This window comes from Oryza brachyantha, chromosome 8, assembly GCF_000231095.2.
Source record: "Oryza brachyantha chromosome 8, ObraRS2, whole genome shotgun sequence".
Lineage (NCBI taxonomy): Eukaryota > Viridiplantae > Streptophyta > Magnoliopsida > Poales > Poaceae > Oryza > Oryza brachyantha.
The window spans coordinates 15122172-15139079 of NC_023170.2; the positions used below are offsets into that span (position 1 = coordinate 15122172).

Consider the following 16908-nt stretch of genomic DNA (forward strand, 5'->3'; position numbering starts at 1 on the left):
ATTTATCAGCCAAGTAGAACTACCGGAAAGGTCATGAATGAAAATGAGTAGTGGAATTAAGTTAGCCACATGTAATTTGAGTCATCTAGATGATTTACCAAACCTGAAATAAAAGGACGACTCAGATACTTGTGATGCTAAAATTATTCATATAGTCCAAGAGCAACAAATTAAACAAATACTCCCCATTCAAACAATGCACACAAGGCCTAAAGATCAACTTTTACGATAATGTCCTATAGCAAAATTTGCCAAGACATGCATAGCCTCCCCAAAATTTTTGAAAAATTACATAATACTACAATGATAATTAGCGCCTACCTTTTAACACTTTCTCATGTTTGCGCCCTCACCGAAACTCTAAGGGTTTTCTGAAGTGCTAGCCGGTCTAGATTTAAAGCCTCACCCCTCTTTATAAATATCAATATGAGAGCCCTTCCTCTTATATCCAACATTTTTTTATTAGCACCCTCAAAATGATAATTGAAGCTCTGCCAACGCATGGTATCCAATGTGCATCTTTGTCCATTAATTTTTATATGACGATGTAAGTGAAAAAGAGTCATTTTATTTTTAGTGAAAATCTAATGATTTCATTTATACATTATAAATAATTGCGTTTAGATAGGTTGGCGCTCAAGATTATAGAAGGCTGACGTTACGTTTTCTAAAATGTCATCATACGTTTCTGAATGGATGGAGCATTACAAATATAGTAGACTCAAATATACTCCCTCGGTCCCTAAATGTTACACGTTTAACTATTCATCTTATTCAAAAAATTTACATAATATTAATTATTTTTATATCATTTCATTTATTGATAAATATGCTTTTATGCATATATATATATAGCTTTATATTTTTTTAAAAAAAATTGAATACGACGAATAGTCAAACGTGTATAAAAAAGTCAACTGCGTCAAACATTTAGATACAAAGGGAGTATTAAGAATTTCCACTAATGTGTAAGATTACCATCCAGTTACTGTTTCTGAGGAACTCCAAAAGGCACCATCTATGGAATGGACTGATAGTGGAATAGTGGAAAAGGCAGGGTGAAATAAACTTCAAATGATTAACCATAGTTGCAAACCGAGGAAGCAAATTTACCATGTGACTATTGGAGGATGTTAAACCTACCTTTGAACTACAGGTGTTCTCCTGCCCATAAATTCGCAATTAAATTATTACCTGTGAATTACCGAAAAGGTAATCAGTGACAGTGAGTAGCAGTGGAAAACCAGCCACGTAATCCCAGGAGGAACCAAGCATCAATGTACCCCCAAGCTCAAACCACCAACACTTTCCACTCACTAAAATATCACATCCATCACATTTTCAATAAGATCCAGTGGAAGCTGTCTTGCAGCTAGCCAGCTACCATGAAGCTCATATGCCACCAAACAAGGCCAGGACACAACACCTCAACCATCAAACCTTATAATAGAGACCCAGAAACACACATTGCAAAGAAAACCACACATTCTCTTCAGTCTTCTTGCACCCTTTTGCCTCTTGGCAATTCAACACAATGCTCACCACATCATCACACAGCAGGCACCACCATGCATTTGAGAAGAGCCCTAGCCAACACATGGTGAAGAACATAGACAGGAAGCAGCTGCAGGGTGCCATGAGCCATGCCAGCAAGTACCTGCAGAGGATCTACCCTCTGGGGATCCAGAGGACCAGCTCCAACCTCACACTGTCATCACTCTCCCTGTCACAGAACTCCAATGACTCATCACTCAGTAGCTCAAATTCTAGCTGGGAGCCAAAGGTCCCTTTGCTGTATGGTGGCACATTTAGCCCCTGGGGAGATGTGCTCATGTCCTTGGAGAGGAGGAGAGAAGATGACAAGGTTAGTGATCATGATGTTGAGGGGGAGGAAGAGGACTCTGATTGCAGTGAGCCAGGGAGCTTGCATAGGTGCAGCTGGATCACCAAAAACAGTGGTAAGAAATGGTTTTTACTTGCTATATATTCTTCTCTCCCTCTCTCTCTCTCTCTCTCTCTCTCTCTCTTTTTGCTAATTTTCATGCAGTCATGCAGACATATTTTTTTGGTTTCATATTTCATTTGGTGGACAGATTCTGAGGAACAATCACCTCATCCTACTTAACAACAGTAGGCAGTCAAAAAGAATATGTACTTCCTTGCAAAAAGAAAAGATATGTACTTGTCACCTAAGGCAAGCATCAGTTTATTGTTAGGAGAACTGCAGGATATCGGATAAGTGAACATGCAAGATAAAAAGATTAATTAATTCTTTGTGCACCAACTTATGATTGAAGTTAGTAATTAATTATGATTTGTTGAAAAGAGTAGGTAACATTACCCTCGACAGAAAATAAGTTTGGAACTTTGGATATAGCAGAAGTCGGCATCACTGGCTGATGAAGCTCTTTGATTTTGACCAAAGTTTCGGTCGTCACTTGATGATGCCCTCACGAAAAATATTCAGTTGACAATTTCATCAGAAAGGGACTTCTCTCCAGTTTCTTGTAGTCCCTTTTTTTTGGCAGTTATTTGCAATTTGTTGAGAAAACACAAATCCAAAAAGGGAGAGAACAAAGTACAAGAGCTGAAAACTGATCACTAACGACTGAAACCCAACTTGTGCAGATGAGGCGTACATTCAGTTCCACGACGAGTGCTGGGGCGTCCCTGTGTACAACGACAAGTATGTACTGTGTACTGTACTGTCCATTTCTACTCATTTCTGTATCTATAATTTTTGCGGTACTGTTAATATCTCACTCCATCTTTACTGCAATTTGCAGTCGCCTCTTCGAGCTGCTTGCGTTGTCGGGGATGCTCATCGACCACAACTGGACTGAGATACTCAAGAGAAGAGACATGTACAGGTACCTGAAACTCTGAACACTCCTGTTCTTCAGTACATATACGAAGTACGCAGCCAGTGATTTCTTCAGGGTTGTGTTCTAATTAAAAACGGGTGATGAGCCATGCATGGCGATGGCTGTGGCTGATCCATTTCAGGGAAGCGTTCGCCGACTTCGATCCCAACACGGTGGCGAAGATGGACGAGAACGACGTCGCCGAGATCAGCGGCAACAAGGAGCTGAAGCTGGCCGAGTGCAGGGTCCGGTGCATCATCGAGAACGCCAAATGCATTCAGAAGGCGAGCACTGCGCGCTACTAATGCAAAATCATGCACACCCGCAACGAACTGTTCATATACCTCCTCTCAAAAACTAATTAAAAACTTGCCAAACTTCAGATCAAAACAAGCAAAAAATTTCAAAACTTAAGCACAAACTTTTGAATGAACTGATTAATACATAAAAATGAATTCCAACCGGCATGCATGTCACCCCGTCTATTTTTTTCTTATACTTATAAGCTAAAATTTAAATTTTAACATTAAATTACTAAGAACACGTGCATAAAAAAATTATTTACAAATTACTTTTTCTCCGAAAAAAAGTCAACCAATCAACCCTGTCGCATGCAGGTGGGGAAGGAGTTTGGGTCATTTAGCCGGTACATATGGGGGCACGTGAACCACCGGCCGACGGTGGGGAAGTACAAGCACCACAAGTACATCCCGTTCCGGACGCCCAAGTCGGAGGCGGTGAGCAAGGACCTCGTCCGCCGCGGCTTCCGCCTCGTAGGCCCCGTCATCGTCTACTCCTTCATGCAGGCCGCCGGCATGGTCATCGACCACCTCGTCGACTGCTTCCGCTTCCCGGAGTGCGTCCGCCTCGCCGACCGCTCCTGGGGCATCACCAACGTCGCCGCCTGAATCCTTCGGGGCTTCTTCAGATCATATAAATTTTACAGGAATTTTAGATAAAACAGTTCAATTTATCTTTTTTTTCTCTGAAAATCATTCAAACCGAAGAGGCCCTAAGAAAAAACCAAACTTTTTCATCGGCGCTAAGTCGCTGATCCTCAAAATTCCCCCACGATCTTAAACTTTCGTTTTTGTTTGGTTTTCTCTTCGCTCTGTGAATTGGCGATGATTTGTATGATGTGCGCTGAACTAGGCTAGTGTTAAGTTATTTTCCTTTTTTCCTGCTCGCTCCCGCTTGGAATGTGGTGAGGTGAGTAAGTTAGTGGTTGGTTGGTTTGCAAGAATAAGTTAAGAAGATCTTCCTTCTGTTTGGGCTTAACTGGGGTGTTGCATGAGAATGGAGCCCACAACTTACATGCTCACTAGAATAGGTTGGGTTGCTCCATGTGTCATGTGTGGCTTTTCTCTCTCAAGATCCTTTAGTTTAGTCTATTTTGTATGAATATTCGATCATCAAGACGAGATGGTATTTATTTTTCATTTGTCAGGTTACCAGAAGATGTCTACTATCTGGGTGTACTCACTATATCTGTCACTATATCTGCCAGATGATGGATAAAAACCATGGTTGGCAACTTCTCCCTCCATCTCAAAAGATTTAATAATATAGTATTAGATATATTATAACATGGAACTATGGGGTTGTTTAGATGGGGCTAAACTTTTTAGCCCCATGTTACATCGGATGTTTGAACATTAATTTGAAGTATTAAATATAAACTATTAATAAAACTCATCCATAATCTTAGACTAATTCGTAAGACGAATCTAATGAGCCTAATTAATCCATTATTAGCCTATGTGATGCTATAGTAAACATTTGCTAATTATGGATTAATTAAGCTTAAAAAATTCGTCTCGCAGATTAGCTCACATTTATGAAATTAGTTTTTTTATTAGTCTATGTTTAATACTTCAAATTAGTGTCCAAACATCCGATGTGATTAGGGACTAAAAATAAGTCCCTAGAAACAAACACCCCTATGAATCTCAATCAATCTGGACCTTCAAGGGCCACATGGCCAAAGCCAAAGGGCAGTGAAACATGGATAGACCACTCCTATAAGGGCTCCTTTGAATCAAAGAAATGAAAAAAATGGAATAATAGAAAACATAAGATTCTGACAGGAATATAGGTGTAAAACAGAAGATTGCAAAACACAAGAAAAATGTAGGAATGACCGTTTGATTGGACCACAGGAATTTGAAGAGAGATATAGACTCAAAGGATTTTTTTTTCATGAGGTTCAGCCTCTTGCTAAATTTCCTCCAAAACTTATATAGGAACATGCATTCCATAGGAATATCAAATGATTTCATAGGGTTCATTCCTTTGATTCAAAGGGGTTTGTAGGAAAAATTCCTATAGGAATTAAATCATATAAAATTACTTTGAATCAAAGGGGGCCTAAATTCTAAAGCATCTTGAGATTATTTTTCCATCGATGGGCTTGATCTACCTATTCAAGGATAGATGCATATATATTTGACCAAATGGTCTATGCTAGAGCGTGCTAGCCTGATCATGAGTATACTATGTATGGCCCACAGAGACATGACCCTTTTTGGTCCTTGGCCATGCCACCACATCCCAATAGGTCGTGTCATGATTGGGATGAGGGCATGGCACAACAGGACCCAAAAACGATAATGGCCTACCAACCCAAGCACGAGCATGCCTGGCCGACACACCTATTTTCCTCATAATTTTTCTATGTTTTCTAAATTTTTTAAATGTTTATATTTTTTCCATTTTCTATATTTTCTAGAAATTTTCCATATGTTTATTTTTCTTTGTTTTTCCTTTTATGTATTTTTTCTTTAATTTTTGCTACCTATTTTGAATTGTATATGCCATTGATACTATGGGTTGTTATTGCCCATGGGCATCTATGGATGCCCAAGCCAGCGTAGTACAATCTGGCTTCTTACTGGCCGTGCCTGGGCTGAGGGCATGACACAGGGGCATGTACGATATGGCCCGCTATAGCTGTCAATTCTTACCAAGCCAGGTCATGAGGTCATGCATGTTGTGGACCATGCTAGTTCAACCAACCTATCTGGCCATGTAGAACACATACAGTAACACAAACACTATTTATATATATGTAAATAAAATAATATCTAAAGCTTTTCTCATGAATATTTAGAATGCATAAAATGGTCAATCACAGTTGTGCTCTCGATCCCAATAATAGCCCATACGGTGATTGATGCTACAGTGCATATGTTAATATGTACAAGATGAAAACAACACATATAAAGTTAGAAAGTATGTACAGACATAGCACACATGCTCTATTTTCTTATCTTGAACATTCTGGTATGTACATTAGAGACAAATTTATTCTCCTTGACCTCCTAGTAAAGGGTTAATGCATCTGCTACCATGGTAGAACACATCATCTCAACAATACAACTTGGTTTGACCTACATTACTTTACCTTGTAATCTTCGCTACCATTTTAAAACTGACAAGAAGTGCCCAACCTCTGAATCAACCATGGATTACGTGATGCATTTTACTTTCGATCTTGGAACATGCTTGGAAGTATAGTCTGAAACTTCTCAAGAAATGCACTCCATTCGATAACACTTAGGTCTGATAACCTCACGAAACTCGAGGTGAGTGGTAGCATCTCATTAGCGCTCCAACCTCCACGGTTATGCTCACTACGATTACTACCATACTTGTTATTTTTATTAGTTGCACGGGTATGGCGCCATTTGTTTCTTCCACTAAAACTAAGCTTTTTTGGTGAAATCAATAACTTTGAGGCAAAAGTAGCCCTAGTAGTATCTGGACTTGTGCAAATGTCCGCATCATGCTTTTTGAACTCACTATTATCACCTTCATCTTCATTTACTTTAGCTAATTTTGATAGTGGGTTTTTGGAATTGCCTTTAACATGGTTCAATTTGTTGACAAACGATGCTTCAAATGCAACTGGATCATCCTCATAGTCAAGATCAAAATGAGTGGGCTCATTATCATAGTCTCCTTCAAAGTTAGCTCCTGGAAGCAACCACTCTCCTTCCTCAACCCACTTCTTTGCCTCCATGCACACAACCTCAAGCTCACTTGGCTCCTCCTTTTTTCTACTAAATTGTCGACTCATCATCTCTCCTATCTCAGACAAGCAAAAGCCATAGGCAGTAGCTTCCTTGAGAAATGTTGTTGAGATGACCAACACCCTAAGACTTGCCTCATGGATCATATGCAGCTCCATGCGAAGCATTTCAGCATCTTTTATAGGGTCTAGGTTTGCAATATATTCAAGTTCTTCCTCAGAGAAAGGAATAGATGCTTGTGGCCAATGAATCCATTCAAAGTAAGGGTCCTCTAGGCTTTCTGGAAGACAAAGGCCGTGATCAATAGGAATAAGTTCTGTCAGCGTTTCGAATTTGTCGGCACCAGTTGGAAGCTTCCTGACTAGAATATTTCCTGCATGCCTATCTGTGTTGAAAATTCTAATATCTAGTATGCCAATCCTATGAACAACAGAGATAGGAAAACAGCAGAGACAGGAAAGCTTGACGTACCAAGGTCATTGGCATCATAGTCATGAGGAATGAATTGTTGCAAAGAAGCAAGCTTGCTAAGAGCTTGTGTTTTGTTGCCATTGGCCTTCATTTTTTAGTTGACTCCTTCATTCATATGGAACACACTATGGGTGATCTTTACTAGCATAGTAGGAGGTATATTTACAAAGTTCTTGTAATCCTGGAGGTATGCAGCGACCTCTCGAGACCCTGTTTCACCAACACGAACTGACTTTTTAAGGCCTGGTAGTCCAAGGGACTTCCCTACAAAACCTTTAGGATTATTTGGAGCAAATGGTTCCTCATCGGTTGGCTTAACTATTGCAACATGCTCACCTCACATGTCTCTAAAATAGTAGGCACCACCCATCCCTCTGCAGATAGATACTGGTTTAATGCCTTTATCAATTCCTTGAACAATATCATTAACTAACTGCTTCATCCTCGCAGAAGGGCTTGTGCAACCCACGATTTCAATTACTCTACTATGATCACCATGTTGAACTTCCTTTCCAATAGGAGAGAGGCAAGGGGTGGAGCAACTTCTGTGGATGTGATTTCTAGTGAGAAGCAATGGTGAATCATGACAAATATAGCTGAGATCATTGTTCAAAAGTTGATTACCACATGTCAGTGAACTCTCTTCGGTGGAATATTAAGGGCTAATTGTAGCTTCTTTTTTACCATGTGTGCATTTTCTCCTCACTCCAGTTCAATGCCTAAGACAGAGCCATTATCAGTTTGAACAAATACACGCTTCCAACCAAGTGATCTCCCCTCAATGCGGTTCTTCGATGGGTAGTCATTGTTGAATGTGTGATCTAGAACTGAAATAATCATCTTTGTCTGAATGGAACTACTGAGGTTCTAATCTTTGACATAAAGACTGACAAAAAGAAACAGTCAGTGTACGGTAGCTCCTGCCTTGTGCCACATCAAGGAGGCAAATTGTATCGGTAATGAGATGAGAGCAAACAATTTCCAACAAACAATATCATCAATGTAATGAACCATCAATGCTCACGCTGCTCATGGCTTAGCTTGTCCAAGGGTACAAATCAAGATGCTTGAAATAAAAAGCTACACAAATATATAGGTTCTGCAAAAGATACAAACCATGAGAACTCATGTATTTATTCATCATTACACGTGTTTGAAAAATAAGAAAAAAAACATAATAGCAAGCTTCAACTATATTGATCACGATAGCAAGAGTGAATCATATATTGAATGAAATAACAAGGCTGCATAGAAATAGGGATATAGGTAAGACATGAAAAAGAAAGTAACTCTAATCCAAATGTAAAAATGAAAACTAAATGTGAGAATTCTATGGAAGATCTTGTTATTGCTACACAAAGGTGAATGGAAGTTAGCATAGCCTTAACGTACTTAAAGGAAATTAAGCACATTTTTTTCTTCTATATGAAGCATGCATATGTATATCTGGCATATTTAAAGTAATCATCTGTGACAAACCTAACCCAAGTGTGCTCACAGGTAAATAGGATTATATAGTATTATCATTAAGAACAATTTCTATATAGATGATTCAGACATAATAGTAAATGGCCAGAGGACAAATGATAAAATAAAAACATAAATGTATTTGGATTTACAATTTAGAACATAATATTGTGCACAATCAATGGGTAACATAATTTTGACTCAGGTGTTGCTAGTGTTTTTTTAGATGACATGTAAAAAAATCAAAATTAAAATAAAGTATGGCATCCGAGTCATGTGGTGTTAGGACTGGAGACCATCAATTCTACAACATATACAATGCATTCTACTAATAAATTGACACAAGGTAGTGGAAATGAATTGCTTACCACCCACATGGATCATGATTTCACCCTAAAAATATGGCCATTCTGATAATGGAATCAAATTCTTTGCGCCACAATCAGATTCCCCTCAACCAACGAACAAACTAGAGCCCTACCAGGAGAATCTCACTCACTCTCTAGAAAGTCGGAGCGAGAAACGAGTGCAGCGACAAAGCCGGTGAGGGTAAGATATTCGATGATGGAGCATGTGTCACCTGTCATAGACCTAACGGCCAGTCCATGCACTGCCGCGATGCGATGGGACACACTGTCTTCCTCTTTAACTCTCTTCAGCAGGCCAAGATCGTAGAAAAGAAGAAGTTAAACTAACTAATCACCATAGTTAATAAGGCGAGGTAATCTCTCGATGAGCCCTTTATAGCCATGGTTAACAGCTAGAGTTCTTCCAAGATAAACCCCTCTCTAATCTCATGGAAGATACCAAGAATAGTTCTCCCTCGCAATTTTTGGGGGTAGTTTACACTTAGCTGGAAGATCTTTGTAGGAGTGTCTGTGCAGGAGGTTATATAGAATGCACTATTCTTAGCATGTTTGGAATCGAAGAATCAACCATGCATGCATGATTTTATTTTCCAATCACATGATGGAGTGATTAGCTGAGGAGATCTAAATAACCATGACTCATTTGTGGAGGTGCTAAATCAAGACTATAGATTATTTCATGACCCAACTCAGCTCTTATATGTTTTCAACTCAAAACCATATGAAATTTCAAGCCATCTATTTTTAATCATAATATTTAAATTTTGTAAACTACTAAAATAAAGTGTCAATTATGACCCCCTATATATGCCTGGTGGAGTATTAAATCAGGAAACACATATGGATCGAGTGCCCGATCGGGCGTCCATCCCACGATCTGATTCACAACAAAGAGTGAGCTTTGCTACAATGCATGCATGTGCATAGTAGCGCGCAAGGAAGTGACCCAAATATGTAGTATACATTAATGGCATTCCTCAGCTTTAGAAAAAACTTTAAATCATGATATATTTCAAATATCTACTTGATTTACAACAGGATTAAACTGATATGTTTGTTGTAATTAATTCTTTAAAGCATGATCTCACACTCTGCAATGCATGCATTCACATGGTCACATGCAAGGAGGAACCCCAAATATGTAGTATACATGTACGACATTTCTCATCTTTAGATCATGATATCTTTAAAATATATATTTGATTTACAATAGGATTAAATTGATATATTGTTGTAACTAATTATTTACAACAAGATCTTGTAGGACTATATTTCGGGTTCTACTCTATTTGTGTTTCATCACATATAAAAAATATTTCGTTATTTGCTAAAAAAATGTTCAACTATTAAAATGATGAAACATAACTGAATCATATTATGAAAAATTTTCATTGTATATTATGAACCATCAAATTTCATCTATTAAAACAACAATAAGTCCTTATTCATCAAAAGACAAAAATAAGTCACTGCAACATTTCAATTTAACACAAGGAAGCATTGAAAATATTGATTAAAACATCGAAGAATTCACAAAAGGAGTACCAGATCTGACTCTTCCCCCTCTCCAGTAAACAACATCAAAGTACCCAATGCAACATCTCGATCCAATACAAAGAAACATATATTATTATTTTAGTATAATATAATCATATGGGGTCTTATAATAACGAATTAACTATAATGAACACAATAGTCATATCAAATCATAGTTTGAAAAGTAGTTAAAAATAAATATAGATTGAAGGGATCTAAACTTACATGAATATATGTATGAGAGACCAATGTTGCTACTCACCAAGCACGCGAGGCATAATCGTGAGAATGTAGTCGTGACTCACGAGTGAGCCATTTGGGTCAGGAATCTGACGCCCGTGAGGCCGTGACAAATCATTTTCCATTACATCACACTGAACAAACAAAGGCGATCAAAGTAAAACACAACCACCGAATGATCAGAGTTGGGCTAATTTACCCTATTTCAAACCCAGTTACAAATTGGCCTATTTCAAGCCCAAACACAGATTGCAGTGCGGTAGCATGCTCACAAAACTTTCTTTTGCACTTTTAGCACACGAATACCAACAATAATATTGTGAAAATTAATAGAAAAACTTCTTGTATGCAACAAAATCTGGTTGGTACTATGCTAGTAATATTATTATGCAAACTCTTGTTCCGCTTTCAAATTTCCAGTGCAATAATTGTTTAGAGTTAAATTTATTTATCGTACGAACCAAAGTGAAGTAAAGTTATTTCAGGATGGAGTTTGTACAAAATACAATAGAGTACTATTTGGTAGTACTCTTTATTTCTCATAATATAAGAGATTTTGTCATTTAAATTTGTTCTAAAAATAAAAGGGGTTTTATAATCATATATCCTGCGATATAAGAGATTTTATCATTTAAATTTGTTCTGAAATAAAAGGGATTTCATAATCATGAGACAATAATTAATTTATCCACCTACAAACTTTTATACTAATTAATTATTCACAAATCCACTTTTGTAGTGCCTTATCTCCACCAATTCATGTTTGTATTATTTTCTTTCTTCGCCTAACAATATTTTTTATATGGGCTATTGCATAACTAACTCTATTTTAGAAGCGTTTTGACCATCTTATTTCCACTTTACAGATTTAATTCCATTTTTCAAAAATAAAGGCACCGACTAACCCTAATCCGTTAAGCTCACTTAACGGTGTTAAATGAGAAATGAGACATGAATGGACGATTTAATCCTTGCATATTGTAAATGATTATTGCACGAATAGCACAATTGTACATATATACTTTGTTACAATTAATGTAATCGTAATATTTGATTTATTTATGTTTACTATTTGAGACAAATTTGTTTGATATTTCAGTAAAGTTTGATTAAATTGATAAATGTACTAAAAAATTGAACTAATTGAGCTGCACAGCAGTCGACCAGCGTAAGCAAAACTGTTACTGCAATCTCAAGCTGATCCGAACAGAACAAGCTGACATGCAATTCTGCACTGCAGCCATTAGCACAAAAATATCTCGTTCTTCCTCTTTGAGATGTACCCCAAGATTCAGGCTTTTCTGCTCAAATTCAGAGCCACGTTTCCAAGAAATGTCTAACAATCATGTGAATTGTTTCAGGAAAAGCCAATGATAAGACAAAACGAGCTCCAAAGGGGAAAAGAGGAGCGAAAAGGTCCAACCCACAGATCTAAGTACCAAAAGAACTTGATCTTTTTGCAGCAAGCAAGTCTCCGCCTTGACGGCCACGGTGACTTCCATGGCGGACACCGCGGAGGAGCTCCCGACGCAGAACCGCGTGGCGGCGAGCGGCTGCAGGTGGAACGATCGCGGGCGCGGGTAGTAGTAGAGGTACGCGAGGCACGCCGCGGCGAGCGCGAGGCAGAGGGCGAGGAGGACGAACCCCGTGGCGAGGCAGCACACCCGCCTCCCCGAGCACCCTCCGCCGCGGTGGCCCCGGTACCGCCGCTTCCGCCCACCCGCCGCCGCCGGCTGCTGCTGCTGCTGCCGGAACTGGTGCGCCGGCGGCGGCTTGAGCGGGCGCGCCTGCGTCGGCGGCGCGAGCCGCGGGGGCTTCTTGAGCGGCGGGGTCGTCCTCGCCGGCGCGCCAGGAGCAGCCGCGGCCGGCATGGGCTTGGGCTTGGGATTCGCTGCCGGCGCCGGTGGGGGAGGCTTGTCGGCCATGGCCTCGCCGGCCCGCCCCGCCGCGCGTGCGCCCGCCGCCGCCCCGCTGGCCGCCTCCGCTGCTTCTTCTCTCGGCCTCTAGAGGGAGAGAGATAGAAGATAGGTTTGGGAGGGGGTATTTTGGTCTTTTTGCGTGGCTTTTTTTCTTTTAGTTTTTTCAATTCCAAACTTCAGGGTGCGTCTCTATTTTTTGGAAAACGATGTTAAATCTGTAAAGTGGAAAAAAGATGATCAAATACGTAGTTTGCTCACAAAATAAGATCAGTTATGTAATAGCCCTATTTTTATATTAATACTATCTCCATCCTTAAAATAGTTCATATTTATCTATTACTGTACACACGTATGAACACATAAATCAAAATGGCTAAAATAACCTTCACTTTTGTAAATCACAATGTGCTTGTTCCTGGGTTTATCAATCTCCAACCAATTAGTCTTCCCTTTGTTTAATACTCTCTCCGTTTTATAAGATGTTTTACTTTTTTCATTTGTCTTATTTAAAAATTTATAGAAATATCATTTATTTTTTTATGAATTACTTTGTTATAAAAAGAACTTTAAGTATAACTTATATTTTTTATATTTGTACTAAATTTTTAAATAATTCAAATGATCAAACATTATTGCATTACCAAATAATGAAAATAAGGTCTTTCCCGGGTGGGGGGGGGGGGGGGGGTTGGGGGAGTACGGTACGTTATGGTAGCACGATATACTTCCTCAAGACCACTACAGTACGGTGTACTGCGCTACCTGTTTTTGTTTTTTAATAAGAACGCGTCAAACAATTAAAAGTTGCGCTCCAGTGCTGACAACACAATGCAGCGCCAGGAGAGGGAGACGTCACCGAAGGACAGGGAACAGTAGCATCTCCAGAACTACTACTGCTGCCATGGGGGCAGGGCTTGTCGCGGACCGGATGAGGAGGCAGCGCTGTCAGACAGAGCCAGACGGACGGCCCGGTCTGGCCGGCCCGTGCCGGCCTTCTCACGTGAGGCGCTGGGCCTGGACACGTCGCCGTCGCACGAACGGGGCGCCTCGCGCGGTGGGGCCCCGCCGCGGAGCGGAGGGAGGAAAAAAAAAGCCGCCTTTTGGGCTGTGCGGGTGGAGCCCACGGTACCGCACTTCACACGTCTCTGCGCGTGCGCATGGGCCGCTACCTTTTTGCTTTCATGCCACGTGTTAAAAGTAACCTGAGTGGGTAAGTGGTACTCCTCCAAAAAATATACTCTCCGAAGACATTTTAAAATATATGTAATTATTGTTTGGTTATTATGATTGGATTTATTTCTAAATATATTATAATTATAACTTATATTTTTAAATCTGTAGAAAAAATTTAAATTGAATGAATGGCCAAACAGAGATTAATGTTGTCATATAAGGAGACAGTGATTATTTTTAGGATCCAAAATTTATACCATTGATTACTATAACTCTCGAAAAGGGAGTGTAATCAATTTTAAATTTAACTACCTAAATGACTAAAAAAATATTGATATCTTCATAATATTGTAAACATCATAGAAATATTTATACTACTATTTCGGAACAGACGTACATACTATAATCAAGATGTAAAGTTGAATTTAAATTTATGTAGCTATTCATTTATAATCCCATCATTCTAAATACAAGTGTTCTAGATTATTTAGCACAAATTAATTTTGAGAAAAATTGTATTGTTCCTAAATAAAAGTGAAAATTGGACAGAAATTACAGAGTGTTGAGATAAAATGAGAAGAAATAAAAATAATTGATATGGCCAACAGTAATGTGAATAATGTAATAAATGCTTGTATTTGTGAAAAGATTGATATCATATAAATACTTGCATTTGAACCGAAGGAGCGGTGTTTTCTTGTTTTGCAAGTTATTAAGGCCCTGTTTAGTTCGCGAAAAGAAAATCGTTGGGTGTCACATCGAACGTTTGACCGGATATCGGAAGGATTTTTCACACACGAATGAAAAAATTAATTTCGTAGCTCACCTAGAAACCTCGAGACGAATCTTTTAAGTCTAATTAATCCATCGGTTGAATATGTGGATATTGTAGCACTTATGACTAATCATAGACTAATTATGCTTGAAAGATTCATCTCACGATTTCCTCTCTCATTGTGTAATTAGTTTTTTGTTTATCTATAATTATTGTTCTATTTAGGTGTCCGAAGATTTGATGTGATTTTTTTGGAAAAGGTTTTTGAAAACTAAACAAGGCCTTAAGTTTATTTTAGATTATAAGATGTTTTGTTTTTATTATATTTATACAAATACTGATTAATATGGACATATATATAAAACATACACATCAGTTTATAAATAATCTAAAAAAATAACAATGCACGGATGGAGTACAACCTTAGCTTTCATACCATTAAAGGTTTATTTGTAACACAAGACTTAATAAACACTGTAATATAAGAGAAATAAAGCAATATAGTATTACGAGTAGCCAGATCGTTCAGGAAGCAGAAATAGAAGAATTTAATAAAATATCTGTATGGATCCTCGGTGGGAAATTATACGAGTTTTGATTCAAATAACTAATCCGAATATACCGAAGAGGAGAGAGAAAGAGGCATGTTTCACTGTCGGTGAGGGGCTATTGTTTTGCTTTTTTATTAAAAAAAGACAGAAGAACATATTTGTAAACAATATATAGCTTGCTAATAAAATTTTTATATGTGTATTTTGAGTGACCTAAAAGTAAAGGTAGAAAAATAAATTATGATGAAAAACATCTAAATTAATTTCAAATTTACGTTTAAAATTTAAATTTTAACGTATAATTATAAAAATAAAAGAAAAGGTATGGTAGTCCATGACACCGTGACACCTTTCAGACCTAAACCATCAGGGGTAGAACTAGGCCCCTTTGTTGAGCCCACCAACCTCGATAAAATATATATTTTTTTAATAAAATACTATTTATCTTTACACATAATTATATCGTTTAACGAAGTTCACCGTTTTTAAATAGCTTCGCCACCATTGCATGTAACCGTGATCCAAATCTTAAACGAAAACCGACGGAGTGCTGTGGCAGGGTACGGTTCAATGGCGCCACGTGCGCGCCCCGAGCCGAGCCATCCCACGTAAGTAGACGGCGTTTCACTTTCGCCCCCTCTCCTCCTGACGGCGTCGTCCCCGCTCAGCGACAAACGCCCGAAGCAAGGCGGAGCCCGCCGCACGCGGTGCGGTGCGCGGGGAGAGGGCCGCGCCGGCCGCGGCCACGGGCCACCTGTCGCGTCGCGCTCAGAGTGCGTGCGTGGGGGGAGAGAGAGAGAGTGGAGAGAGATGGGGAAAAACAAACCGAGCTGGCCGCACGTGGGGGGGGGGGGGGGGCGGCGTGCCCCTCGCGTCCCGTCTCGTGAGTCGTGACAGTGACGGCACCGGTGGGGGCCGGCGACGGCGTGCCGGCACAGCCGGCCCCACTTTAATAAATTCGGTTCATTCTCTCTCCCCGCATCGGTCGCCCGGACGTTTTCGCTATATTTTTTTATTCGTTTCTTATCACGGTACAAAGCGTTCGTTTATCTCGCGCGAAAAGGCTCTGCATCTGTCTACTTCTATAAAATATAAAAGGAAATATAAAATAGGGCAGTGATGAATTTGTCATCTGTCCCACCATCAACTCCCTTCTATTTTCTATAAGAAAAAAGTAACTTATATATATATATTAAACTATTTTATTAACTTTACTTTAATAATATATTAATGATATTTTTAATAAGATCTCGTTACAACGTAACGTATGGGTAATATGCTGGTAAACACCAAAACAAACGGGTTACTAACTCTGTCCCGAAATAAAGTTATTTTTTAGTTTTTAGATATAATATTTTGATTTTTCGTCTTATCTAAAATTTTATTGTGATTAATATTTTTTACTAGATGATAGAATATGAATAGTACTTTATGTGTGACTAATTTTTTTAAGCTTTTGCATAATTTTTTAAATAAGACAAATAATCAAACGTTAAATACGGAAAAACCAAAA

At 38.9% G+C, this 16908-nt stretch overlaps 2 protein-coding genes across 3 annotated transcripts; one reads left to right on the top strand and one right to left on the bottom strand.

Moving 5' to 3' along the window:
* Positions 1-1464: 1464 nt before the first annotated feature.
* On the top strand, positions 1465-4402 carry LOC102719138 (DNA-3-methyladenine glycosylase). Of its 2 annotated transcripts, none has more exons than XM_015840558.2 (5): positions 1465-1958; positions 2629-2686; positions 2787-2870; positions 2971-3148; positions 3482-4402. In XM_015840558.2, exons 1-5 carry the CDS (start codon positions 1535-1537, stop codon positions 3770-3772), a joined length of 1035 nt encoding a protein of 344 aa, XP_015696044.1. In that variant the 5' UTR covers positions 1465-1534; the 3' UTR covers positions 3773-4402. The 2 variants fall into 2 exon arrangements, with proteins under 2 accessions (XP_015696044.1, XP_006659524.1); XM_006659461.2 differs by having other exon boundaries at positions 3007-3148.
* A 1562-nt stretch (positions 4403-5964) lies between these two features.
* Positions 5965-9645, bottom strand: LOC102719414 (phosphatidylinositol 4-kinase gamma 6). The gene is made up of 3 exons (XM_015840343.1): positions 9202-9645; positions 7367-8465; positions 5965-7268 (listed from the first exon to the last, which is right to left on the bottom strand). The coding sequence occupies exons 2-3, from the start codon at positions 7455-7457 to the stop codon at positions 6346-6348; spliced, it is 1014 nt and encodes a 337-aa protein (XP_015695829.1). The 5' UTR covers positions 7458-8465; positions 9202-9645; the 3' UTR covers positions 5965-6345.
* Between the last annotated feature and the right edge of the window lie 7263 nt (positions 9646-16908).

Coding starts and splice junctions, on each gene's coding strand:
- LOC102719138 (XM_015840558.2), top strand. CDS start 1,535: ATGCTCACCACATCATCACACAGCAGGCACCACCATGCATTTGAGAAG. Junction 1,959..2,628: donor CTGGATCACCAAAAACAGTG/GTAAGAAATGGT, acceptor CAACTTGTGCAG/ATGAGGCGTACATTCAGTTC. Junction 2,871..2,970: donor AAGAGAAGAGACATGTACAG/GTACCTGAAACT, acceptor ACGGGTGATGAG/CCATGCATGGCGATGGCTGT.
- LOC102719414 (XM_015840343.1), bottom strand. CDS start 7,457: ATGAAGGCCAATGGCAACAAAACACAAGCTCTTAGCAAGCTTGCTTCT. Junction 7,269..7,366: donor CTATGATGCCAATGACCTTG/GTACGTCAAGCT, acceptor ATAGGCATGCAG/GAAATATTCTAGTCAGGAAG.